General features: G+C 34.1%; 1 protein-coding gene across 3 annotated transcripts in view; it reads right to left on the bottom strand.

Moving 5' to 3' along the window:
• The window catches only part of LOC149413479 (myosin light chain kinase, smooth muscle-like), a 116,620-nt gene that overhangs the window by 59,803 nt on the left and 43,049 nt on the right, over positions 1-13,768 (bottom strand). For all 3 annotated transcript variants that reach the window (XM_089644695.1, XM_089644694.1, XM_089644697.1), the window contains exon 2: positions 1,503-1,546. In XM_089644695.1, coding sequence (XP_089500821.1) covers positions 1,503-1,536 — 34 coding nt within the window. In that variant the 5' untranslated portion in view covers positions 1,537-1,546. The remainder of the gene's footprint in view (positions 1-1,502; positions 1,547-13,768) is intronic.

Here is a 13,768-nt window from a genome sequence, read left to right as displayed (position 1 = left end):
TTGTTCAACTACAAACCGGTTTTCATTGAAGTACATATCGAAATTATAATGAAATTTAAAAATGATTTTAAAATATGCCATTTAATTTGAATTTCATTTTATTTTGCATTTGTTTTCGTCAAGTTCGGTGAACTTTCAACTTGTCTTTCTGGTTTTAAAGAATTTTAAGTGGATTAGGATGTCATTAGATGATAATTATTTGCTTGAAGATGATATATTCGAGGAAGCGACGCACAATCGTTAGTCCTTAGTTGTTGGAGCAACTGCCTTCCGGCGGTGATTCAACGTTGAGAATAAATATTCTTCATACCATGTAACGTATTTAGTACGTGGAATATTAATTAGTTCTTCAAATAGACGAAGGCAACTCATACATAAATCCGGCTTATATCATTTTGACTAATTCCTTCAACAAATTACGGAAATTAAGGTCAATGGAATTAAATGAAGGAACAATGTAGGTAGTGGAAAGCGCCCTTGTGGCACGCCCGAAAGGTTGTCGATTTTTATTATAATATTATAGTATGCAATAATAATGTGTCAGTTAGGGATATCACATACCACATTTTTTTAGAATATCATAGGATGAAATAATAATGAGCTCTACTGTAAGTTTGGGACCACATTTTTTATGTCATATACTTGTATGTGTGTCGGACCAACGACAGTTTTTAAAATTTCACAAGGTCTTTGTAGAATTCGCTAGTTGTAATTTTAAGAAAAACGAATTTCTCGTGTAACATTGACCCCCAAAAATCAAAAATCCTTTCCCAAAATCGAAAGGTTCTTTTAAAATTCGGGAGATATGACCCAATTTTGAAACAAATGTACATAGATAAACAGATATTGGCCATTTTAAGACCCTCGATGGAGATATATTATAAAGTACACATTGTTACCTATAATATACACGGTATACGGAAACTTACATGGGGAATTAAAAAATTCCAACTTCGGACTCGATTTCCTCGAAAATGAAAGATCAAAAAATAAAAAAAATAAACCACATTTGGGCCATTTGTATTACAAAATCGACTCTAAATGTGATGTAGATTCACCAGTTTCCCGCTAGTAACAAGAGTTTCCGGATATCGTGTATAGCAGCACTTTTAAACAAGTCTTATACCCACGGCCGGTTCTATGCAAATGGAGCAGTCCGCTCCAGGCACTGATTTGCTAAGGAGCCATGAGCCAAGGAGCCAAGGCGCTGATAATACCTAACAGGTTAGCTCGGGGCCGGCCCTGCTCTACCTCCGTGCTTAATGCTCAATTCATAAAGTGTACTAGCTATATTCAATTAAAAAAATGAAGCTGATGACGTCACAGTGACGAGGCCGAAGGGTAACTCTGAACTGCAATACTATGGAACAGGTGACTGTGACGTCATCTTGGCTTGGTTCCCTTTTATTACGGTCGGCGGTGGCGCCATTAAAGCTCTGACGGAAAACGACAGAGACAAGTATTTTTAATCCGAAAGCTCGTGAAAACATATTAGTTCTTACCTCCCACAGGGTCATCTTCATCGACGTGAATCATGTCTGATGATCTGAAAATAAAAATGATATATTGAAACACATGTAGGTACAATTGGGAAATTGGGAGATAACTAGGGCTGCCACTTCTCCGGGTTTGACCCGGAGTCTACGGGTTTGCATGGGTGCATGTCCAGGCTACGGGTTTAACATCGATATCTCCGGGTCAGACCGGGCGGTGGCCGCGAAGCGACAGAAGACCATCACGGCGCGGAGCGCGTGACTGTTTGACTGAATGAACGCATGATGAATTTTACGGTGCCAAAATAATGACAAACATAAAGTTTTTTAGGCCTTCTGATCAGGATCAATTAAAAAAAGAAGCCAATGAGGTTTACAGGAGAACTCTTGAATACATACTGAAATATTATGATTTTGAGGATTCTGTATTCAAAATCTTTAACAAATTCGATCTAACAAGTGCAGTAAGTTACGAAGATACTGTGGAAGCTGTCGAATCACTTGGTTTGAAAAATGTCGGCGAAGATAAATTTACTGACGAGACCCGAAAATTAAACCAAGTATTTCCTCAGTTCGTACAATCTAGTGATTCAACATTGTCTGTTGATTTACGATGGGTTCAGTTATTCAAAGTCACCTCAACCTTCACCGAACTGCCAAAAATAATTGGAATTTTTTTTTTCAATTCCTATAAGCAATGCTTTTGTTGAACGCGTCTTTCCTTTAATGGAAAAATTATGGACAGACGAACGGAAACAGCTTGTCAGTGGACATGGTGAAGGCAGAGTTAATTGTGAAGATTAATTACAAAGGAATTGCCAAGAATTTTTGAAGTTTTTTAAGAAACCTGAGCAAGAAAGGATGCTTAAACAATCCCTTCAGAATGAAAAATATAGTTTTAAGTGTCAAGCTGGTCCAAGTCAACTTAGCACTAGCTAGGTCATTTGTATTTCAAACCTTACCAATGGTAATTTACAGCGACATTTTGCCTTAATTAAATAATTCATACTAAAAAAGTTTTATTTTAATAAAAAAAACTATATTTTTAAAATCTCCGGGTCTACTGTTTTTGAAAGGTGGCAGCCCTAGAGATAACCCGGTGGAAGTGTGTTATAAGCGTGTTCGTGTTCCTGAAGTAAGCTCCTTTTTGTCTTACTTCTGGTGTAATTGCTGTGAGCAGTATCAACTTCCTGCAATTTTCCATACCCAGGCTCTGAAAATTTTGGTCAATTATCGCTTTCTTGCTTCGCTTGTGAATGAGATAAGAACTGAAGAGACAATAACTATACTATACTATAGTCTTTATTTAGGGTTCCATGATAAATAAACACATAGACAATTCAACACACCTTTAAAAAGTGATAAGTCATTAGAAACGATGAAAAAAAAAATAAACTTAACCTACTTAACCCAGTTAATAAAGTTTTTGTTTCATCACTTTCCATGACTTTATATTACTTTTTAAAGATGTGATGAATTATAATTTTGATGATTTATCCGGTCACCTTTATTTAGTTAATGTTTCTCACAGTACCTACTACATCATAATTTTTCTCATAAAAATCAATCTCACTAGAAGCAAGCCTGTATCGTTCAATAGTGTCGGTTTGTTTGCTGACTATACGGAGAAACATGAGTATTTATAATTTGTTAAGAATCTCTTCAAATTATTAGTAATCTGGTTAAAAACATGATTGAAAAAAATGAATTGATAGGTTCCCTGTTAAACTTTTAGAAAACTACGAAACATCACGATGTCGGAACACGTGTCCATAAAAATCCGAACATTTTCGCATTACGCCATTAAATATTATTAAGACAAACGGAGGTGTATGAACACGTGACTTGATATTATTCAAAATTTACTAAAATTTGATCAGGAAGCTGCCTGTAGTCCCGTTTTTAACTGCATTACCAAAAATTTGAAGAGATTCTAAATAAATTAGCAATATCTCATTTTTCTCCGTGTATGCACCAGTGCGTACTGCATTGCCGGGAAAAGTGCCAAACGCGCGCCCAACATTTGTTCACGGTTGACAATAGTCATGTGAGAACGGGTTGTTTCTACAAGGAGTTCAACAAATCGGCTGTGGAACCATTTCCCAGCATCCGTTTTTCCTTCCCTCCAACAATATGGGTATCTTCGAGGCTGACTCATTCAAAAGATAACATAATCCCTTAGAGAAATTATTTAAGTGTGAAATAATTACTCATTTTTCCACAATGAATCATTTATGAACAACACAACTGTTTTATCCTGGCTTGTTCCTCGCACTCAATGAACAATCCTAACAATGCTTAATTTAAATACAAATACGTTTGCACAGGAAAAATAATTTGCGAGTAATTTCTTTGTTTACGTTTTAAAATAAACAAACTCTCTCAAATTTCCATTTCCATCGTTTTCAGCATCCACACAATATCAATAAACAACTGGATGAGTCACAACAATTAGCATATTCTGCATAAAGAGTAAAGGTACGCACAATAATGTTTATAACTTTGGGTATGTATGCTAAACGTCACTTCCGTTTAAAACCGACGAATGAATGATACGATGACCAAAAAGCTCGAATATAATAATGATTATGTATTTATGTTGAAACATATCGGATTGAATCATGATTCATACCACAAAATACAATGCAAATAAGCTTTGTTATTATTATGATGAGATGGTACTTCGTTGTGCACATGCTCCACTTGATTTCTGCACAACTGTCCCGTGTCGGGGCAGATCTAAACTAAATAAAATGTCTGTATTCTGAGAGCAATATGATATACAAACACAGATAAGGTGATTAGGAAAGGTGGAATAGATGTAGAAGAAATAGCTGAGATGGAGATAGGCATAGACAATATCACTTCACGTGAAGTAGATACATAACTCTTCGGTACCAAACAACTACTGCCAGTGGCGGCACCACGACGGGCTATGTATACCACATTGCAGAATAGACGCATTAGCTCAGTACAGGGTGACGCGGGGTATGGTGCTACTAAACACCATGTCTCTTGATACCTTCAACATAAACCTTAGATTCTAAGTCCATTGGCAGATGACATAAGGATGAAATTCGCAATTACAAATTCATTTAATGCAGCCCGTTTTAATTAATTAATGCAAAAAAAAACATCGCCGAAATGTTTCATTCTATTTTGTGAAGTTCAGACGCAAAAATTAAAATGGTTTCAGATCATTATCTATTATTTTTCACATTTTTTAATAATACCATGCCCGAAAAAGGTTGCTAAGTAGGAGATTTTGCAGTTAAAACCATTTTTATAGGCCTTTTATTTTTTTCTAAGCTTTAAAAAGACTCGATTGTTTCAAGGCCAGGATGTGTTCTACTCGCAGCATTTAATTAAAGCATCTGTAATATTTCAATTATCAAACCCAAAAAAACATAAGTTTGTACTACTTTGTATTGCATCTCCTTAATTCATCTAATACTATTTACTTCCCACTTACGTGAGTTAACTTTTATGTAGAAAGGAGTCATTATTGACTTCCCACTTAGGTAAGTCAACTTTTATGTAGAAATAACTCATTATAATACAAGTGCAAAATATGTTTTTTTTTTTCAATGTAATGTGGTGTAATTTATTTAAATGTACGCTTTTATATGGCAGACAGAGTATTGCACCCATCGCTCTGTTCAGCTGAAACAGACAAACATTATTGTTATTACCATTATGTAGACAAGCTTATTTAGGGAACGAACGGACTCGATAAATTAACGATATTTTAGTCGATTTCAACTGTCATAAATTTAATATTTTGGCCTTCGTGCTAGTACCTACCTACATGTCGACTAATAACCGATATTGTTGATTAAAAATAATCTTGTCAATTTTGAATATTCGTGCTAGCCTTGGTACTCTATTGATTGTGTCTCTAAATACGACTATATTGTCCCATATTATTGTAGTTATCACAGTTTTACTTATTGATTAAGTAGGTAGGTAAGTTGACAACAAATTGTAATCATTACATCTGAAGGTACAAGCTGGTGTTGATTAACACAATAATTTATACAAGATAAGCAGAGATAAGATATTCATGATAAGTGGTAAGTATAAAATATTGCGAAATCAATAAAATCAAGGCGAGTACTGGTGGGTACAAATTTATCAGGCTATGTGCCTACTGCTGATAGCACCATCGTAATCTCTCCCGCTTTCTCACAAGAGACGAATGAAATAGAAAGATATGGATATATGGATATAATATGGATACCTCACATCAAACAAATCACAAATAAACTTCTCAAAACAATACAGATTTTCCTAAACATAAGAAACATGTATAAAATAAAACAATTGAAAACAATATATTTTGCACTCTGCCAATCAATAATAGAATATGGAATTATTGCTTGGGGAGGAGCAACAAACTCGGCTATCAATTACATAGAAACCGCACAGAAAACAATCTTAAAGTTAATATACTAAAAAAAAAATTGAAGGTAATACTAAAAAAACATAGACTGACTGATACAGCCCAAATATTCAACAGCTGTGACGTACTAGATATACGCCAATTATACGTTAAAACACTACTAAACTACATTTTTAACAAAAAAATAAATTTCAACATACACAAAATAACACTAACAGACCAGTTAGACAAGCGTACAAAGAAAACATAAAAACTCCGACAGTAAATTCAAGCTTTGGACAAAGACACTACCAATACCATGCTATAAAAGCTTTCAACAGTCTAAAAATTGAAATTAAAATTGAGGAAAATAAAAATAAATTCACACACAAAATTACAAAATGGATTAAAGAACAAAAAAGACAATATTACCAAAATGTCAGCATAAAATAAAAATAAAACCTACACGTAACACAAAAAAACAATATAAACACACATCACTCACAAACACACAAGATTATACATTAAATGTATTATTTTATCTTATATTGTAGATTGTATTTAGATTATATTTTCATATTATAAAATGAAGACCTCAGCACGGGCAAGCCACCCAGTGAGGCCAACATTACTGGAAAATTTTGAAATGTAAAAAAATATTGTACCAAATAAATAAATAATAAAAGATAGATTGTAAGGAAGATGTCAAACTCCAACTGAGGTGACGATTTTAAAAAAATATATCGATAATTTCACTCGAAGGAAATTGACACGCCCACAAAATAGTTCTGTCGATTTATCTCATCTGTCGTCCTGTGTCGTCCGATGTTTGGGGAATCTGTAAGGGTCAAGGTTTGCAGCCCAGAATAGCGAATGAGCTGGCAACTGACGGTGGCTGCTAGCAGATGCAGAAAGCGATGGACATAGCATAGAGCGCGTCGAACGAAAAAGACAACTGTATATAGATGTATACACGTCATCCCATCTGCTGCGGTACGCTAATAGAGGAATGCAGACAAGCATTCTTTAGACAGGGTGTTCGGTTTCAATTTTAATTAATTAATTATTTATTTATTAACAAAATATAATAATTGTGGATATAATATGGTATGTCGAGGGGTAAGACTCTCGACTAGCAAGCTTGAGGACGCGGGTTCAAATCCCGGCATGCGCAAGTAAATTGTATTTGATTAATTTGTGTTATTTCACAATTTAATTATTTAAGATAGGAGTGTATATGATCCAAATGCGAATGGTAGCAGAAGTCGGGGACGCCCGAGGAAGACATGGCACGATCAAGTGAATCAGATACTCAAGTCGGGTCATGTCAAGAGTCAGAATAATAGAAGAGTATGTATGAGACACTGTATGAATGTGAATGAGGCAAGAAGTGTGTGCCAAGACCGAGTTGTTTGGCGGTCCGTCCTCTCTGCCTACCCCTGTGGTGAAACGGCGTGATGTTTAGTTAGTTATAGTATATTTGCGGCACGTTCCAGAGTGGAAGATACTCTCTTTTAAGACCACCATTCATAATTAAAACGTTGCTTGAAATGGCTTTAGCTGTGTTTGGTGACTAGATCTAATTAGTCAGGTACTCCCCCAACTTTAGTTGGGGATGCCGTTATCTCCCTGGCTCCAGATGGTTGGGAGCAGTTGGGACTCTTTTGCGGTTTCACAATTAAAAAATCGTTCTCACGGGAGTCATACAGAACTTGATATGTTTTCTTGTTGGTTGAGCATGGTGAAGTCCTTTTTTAAGTCTCGACCATTATGCATTTGTATCCACCCAAATCCTCATAAGATTTAAATAAGTTGAAATCTGCATTAATTGAATCAATATTGTTGATTTTTGGGTAATTTTACTTTTAAATGAACTAATAGCAATCAGCTTCAATTCCACACTCTCGGTGCAAATGAATACATTCAAAGATGAATAAATTCAGACCCACAGGGTTCGAGAAAATTGTATATTAAAACTTATTTCCACTTATGTTTATATTATGCTTCGCACATCTTTATTCCTTTACTCTATTTCCAGATAAAGAGAAGATCGTGTCAAAGAGATAGTTTTCCCTTCTAAATTACGTCATAATCAAGTACCTACTTTAGCGTTCTTTCTTGTCCTATGTCGATATAACCGGTCTCGAGTCACTCGAGTTCGATAATGAGAACGTGCTCGGAGCTGAGAAGAATTTAGCTTTGTTCTTGAACTTAGTACATACTCGTAAGTACCTACTCCGCAGTATTCTTGCTAAAATAGTGCTATATCGTAATAACATTTATTTATAAAGACCTTTTTAGGGGCTTTTACAAAATACTACAAATTATACAATATTTATTATACATAACTAAAATGCCTCATTAACCTTTTTTTAGGTATTTGTTAAGTGATAAATTGAAGATGTCACTGACTCTATATAATTATTTCCCTCCATAAGTATTCTGGACAGAGACGAATATATTATGGTAGTTATTCCCAGAATTTCGGAACTGAAATAAATCCTGACTGAAGACTTATCAATGCAAGCAATTCTGAACTATTAAATGCATCATTTAGATATTTTAATTTTATTTATTGTTGTTATAAGTTTAATTTGCAGAAATCCATTTTAATTATTGCTATTTCTTTAAAAAAAACAATAATATTATTATTCAATTTACAAATAACAGAACAGTTTGATAATGCCTTCAGAGGGCGAAACAGCTGTCAAGCGTAATAATAACTACACAGCAGAACTTGTTTATAAATAAAGTGTTTTTTTTTTGTAAATTGAATAATAATATCATTGAATACATAAAAGACAAACAAAAAAACATTATTTAGAATTTTATATAGAAATACCAAGGCAGTAAAAATCCTCCTGTCCGATAATTTAAGCATATATTCATTTAACCCTATATATAAGCAGAGATGTGCAAAATGGGTACCCAAAACCATTTGAAATGCAAAATGGAAATGGGTCAAAACTTTTCCATTTGAAAATGCAAAATGGTTTTTAGAAAAGCATTTCAAATGCAAAATACCTATTTTCAAAATGCATTGAAAATGTAAAATGGTTTCTCAGGTCAAACAATCGAAATAATTATAGAATTTTTAAACAATTTTGTCATTTAATAATGGACATCAATGTAGAAAAAACATATTATATGATTGTAAAGCCAAAAACACCACGACTACAGATTATGAAACCACAAAAAATTTGCGCGGGACTAATGTTGCCAACGTAAAAACGTAGAAACTGCTATCTAACATTTAATATTACAGCGTCGTGGCCCCATGTTAAGTATTTGAATCAGTATTTTTTGTAATGGTATCACTCAATTGCCAGGGCTCCTACCAGGGAGCAACTTGACAAATGGAAATTATCTCTCATAGCGAGGTTGAGGACCGACTGATATTTTGGGCTTATGAAAAAAAGATGAGTGGAGATAGTAGGAAGAATGTTGCAAAAAAGCATTTAAAATGGAAAATGCATTGAGAAAAGCATTTAAAATGCAAAATGGAAAATACCCATTTTGCATTTTGCATTTCCATTTGAAATGGATTTATTTGAAATAAAGTACATCTCTGTATATAAGTACACTACATCATTTGTTCAGTTTGCAATGTTTTCTGTGTATTTCAAATGCGCTATATACATCTTATTTTCTTTAATTTTCCGTAAAAACCAATAATTTTTTAGAAACTATTTAAAATTATCTTTCAGGTGTATGCATTTAAAATAAACATACCTTTTTTAAATAATAACATTTTAATACCATACGTGAAAAATGTTGTCAAAAACGCTAACCACATTTTTACTTAATTTTTTACTCCAATCATCGAAAAATTGAGAGAACTCCATATTAAAAAAAAACATTCGTTTTGTTCGGGGGATTTGTAAGAAAACTGTAACTTCACTTTTATCTCGTTCATATTATAAAAAATAAGAAAAATGTTTTTAAGTTAAACCGATTGTGACGATAGTGATAAATATGAATTACTCATTTTGGCTATTTTTAGGATTTTATGAATGGGTTCTAGTATAAATATTTAAAGCAAACTGAAAAGAATAATTATATCTCTTTCTAACGTCAAAAAAAATATTTATTTTCGCATGATAGAAAAAAAAACTTTTATAAAATATGGACGCTCGGTCATATATGACCCTCAAACGCTGGAGAGGTTAATTTAAAAGAGTGTTACAGTTCACCATAATTTGCCGGAATAGCCATTATAAAACTTAGAAAACGTTTGACTTTATTTAGTATTCTTTCAAAAGCTTGTACATTAATATTGTAATTGAGGGTTCTGACGGGAGAATTGTACTAAAGTTATAACAAAGTCAACAAGTCATCTTGGATTGCGCTACTTCACGTAGTAGTATTTATTTATTGGTAGTCATTATAATACTTGATTTCTTTCCAAATACACCGCAAACCAACATCGGGGCACATTATTATTGTGACAACTCCAACACGGAATCACAATTGGATACTCCGGTTCGCCGTATACAGAATTTAGGTGATGATTATAAGGATTTTGTTGACATATTTAACGCTAATTAGATTATTATATTTGTGTCGGTGTGTTGAATTTCTGTTATCAGATTTGTGGCAGTGTATGTAATTTGTTATTTATTAGATTTGTGCCGGTGTGTGTAATTTGTTGTTTATTAGATTTGTGTTGGTGTGTGCAATTGCTGTTGTTTATTAGATTTATGTCAGTTTGTGTAATTTTTTGTTTATTACATTTTGTGCCGATGTGTGTAATTTGTTGTTTATTAGATTTATGTCGGTGTGAGTGATTTGCTGTTTATTAGATTTGTGTCGGTGTGTGTAATTTGTTATTAATTAGTTTTGTGCCGGTGCCTGTAATTAGTTGTTTATTAGATTTGTGCCGGTGTGTGTAATTTGTTGTTTATTAGATTTGTGCCGGTGTGTGTAATTTCTGTTGTTATTAGGTAGTAGGTAGTAGACTCGGCAGTGTAAACCTGTTAATTAAATTATTTTTAAAAGCTTTGACTCATAAATAGATGTTTTGAATATTTGAGAAAGAAAAATTTATTGTTGTTTTTTGTAAATTTTCTGCCAAAACAGCGACGAGTTGAAACGGAAACATAAAATCATAATAATTCTCATACCTATGCTTACATTCTTGAAACAGCGGATAAAATCTTTTGATGGAGTTATAAAACAAACATTATTTATGAAGTTACGCTAAAATACACGGAGAAAACCTACTGATGTGATATATTGTTAATTTATTTAAAAAATCTGGCCTAATTAGTCGTTTTCCTGTTAAAAACGGGACTGGGGGCCTACAACGAACGATTTAACAAATATGATTACAATCGGTAAAGCACGAATATGTTATGACGATTACGCGCAACAAAAAGTTGATACAATGCATAGCTATCGACAATGAGATAATTTGCAAAAGTGAAATTGAAATAGACTTCATAATATTTAAGAATTAAAAATGATTTAGCGGAAATGACTGCAAGGAACTTATCATTAGAGAATTGGTTTAGCGGGAATCACTGCAGGGAACTAACTTATCATTAGAGAATTGGTTTAGCGGGAATGACTGCAGGGAACTTATCATTATAAAATTAGCTAGCGGGAATAACTGCAGGGAACTTATTATTAGAGAATTGGTTTAGCGGAAAGCACTGCAGGGAACTTATCATTATAGAGATTTGGTCTAGCGAGAATCACTGCAGGGAACTTATCATTAGATAATTTGTTTAGGGTTTTCATCTTTTCTTTGAACACACTAGTTATGACTTGTGACGGATTACCAGATGCGGCTATTATTTATGGACATTTTCAACGGATTGGGAGGACTGTTTAGAAGGAATCCGCAGAACTCAAGATAGTAAATAAATAGATATCTAAGTACCTACTATTTTTTTTTATAAAAACAGTATTTTGACACCGACCCATGGAAGCTTCTTGGAGGACCGATCGAAATGAACAACACGTGGGATTTTTAATCTCACCACGTCACCTTGACGTCGGCTGATTGAAAAAAGCGCTAACTTAAATAATGAAACCGCTGAGGTTCGTAGAATTCTGATCGGGACCAACGCTGTGAAATGTCGGAGTCTGATCCGAAATAGAAAATGTGGGGCAGACTGGTTTGCAGCAAGTTCTAGCCGCCGTCTCATACCTACATTATATTAGTACATATTTAAATTCCTCGGTACCGCTGGAATCTATCCACTCTACTCGTATAACTAACTATATCTGTCTAAAACTAGCGCTGCACAATCTCCTGCTTAAAGTATTCATAGATCGACCTTTCCAGGATGCATTATGCAGCCATAATGTCCGCTGCAGGTTCGGTGCATTGAAAATTTGCATTTATCTACACTTTTATTATTCTACACTACAATCTCTTCAAATTATTGGTAATTACAGTTGAAAAATGGATTGCAGGAACGAATTAACAGGTTAACTACGAATCACGATGTCGGAACACGTGTTCATGAAAATCCGAATACGTTTGCAAGGCAAATCGATAAAAAAAAAGTTTTATCAATAAGGCCTGTTAATTTATCATGAGAGCAAAAATCAGTTTATCTCCGTGCATGGAATATAATGTACATGAGGATAATCGATTCCTAATAGTTGTGTATTATAGTTAAAAGTGAGTGATACATATATGAATACCGCAAAAGAGTCCCAACTGCTCACAACCGCCCGAAGACGGGTTTTCATCGACATGGGAGTGGTCTCATTAGATTCAGCACGAATGAAAACACAGTAAACGATACCTCTCCTGACATAGTCTGTAAATGTTTTTTTTCAAAAAAACTCCCCCTCTAGATGAAGTATACTGCCAAGATGAAGTATACTGCCACGATGAAGTATACTACCAAGATGAAGTATAATGCCAAGATGAAGTATACTGCCACGATGAAGTATACTACCACGATGAAGTATACTACCACGATGAAGTATACTGCCAAGATGAAGTAAACTGCCAAGATGAAGTATACTGCCACGATGAAGTATACTACCAAGATGAAGTATAATGCCAAGATGAAGTATACTGCCACGATGAAGTATACTGCCAAGATGAAGTAAACTGCCAAGATGAAGTATAATGCCAAGATGAAGTATACTGCCACGATGAAGTATACTACCAAGATGAAGTATAATGCCAAGATGAAGTATACTGCCACGATGAAGTATACTGCCAAGATGAAGTAAACTGCCAAGATGAAGTATAATGCCAAGATGAAGTATACTGCCACGATGAAGTATACTACCAAGATGAAGTATACTGCCAAGATGAAGTATACTGCCACGATGAAGTATACTGCCAAGATGAAGTATACTGCCAAGATGAAGTAAACTGCCAAGATGAAGTATACTGCCACGATGAATGTATGACCAAACTTTCGTGAAAGTACGAATTTTCTCATTTGGGAATTTTCGCCAAAGTTTGTAGATTGCGTTTTTGTCATGTCCCACGATTTAAAAAAAAAAACATAATTTAAGTGTCCGATTTTTTGTATTATTTATTGTAAGTGATAAATTGAGGATGTCCCCTGAAGATTCCAGATTTTTTCCCTCCATTAGTATTATGGACAGTGAGGAGTACTTATTATGGTAGTTAATCCCAGAACTTCTGCACTGAAAAAAAAACTTCGACCAATATCGGAAATACCAATTAATCAAGCCCTAATTTACCTGAACTATAAATATAGTGTAGTGTAGTATAAATAAGGCACTCTAGAAGGAATGTCTATTGTTTGCAAATAATCTTATTCAATGAGTCGTGAAAATTCAAATGAAATATTTATTCCTTTTTTATTAGTTTTAGTCCGGTTTTGAACTCGCCACTTTTTGGTCCAGTACCCAAATCAGAAATAGCTTCCTATTTCCCAACCTTCCTCTCGCC

This window comes from Hesperophylax consimilis, chromosome 21 (assembly GCF_061612785.1).
Source record: "Hesperophylax consimilis isolate HC1 chromosome 21, BYU_Hcon_1.0, whole genome shotgun sequence".
Taxonomy (NCBI): domain Eukaryota; kingdom Metazoa; phylum Arthropoda; class Insecta; order Trichoptera; family Limnephilidae; genus Hesperophylax; species Hesperophylax consimilis.
The sequence above is the reverse complement of the archived record's forward strand: the minus strand, read 5'-3'. Positions and strand labels throughout refer to the sequence as shown.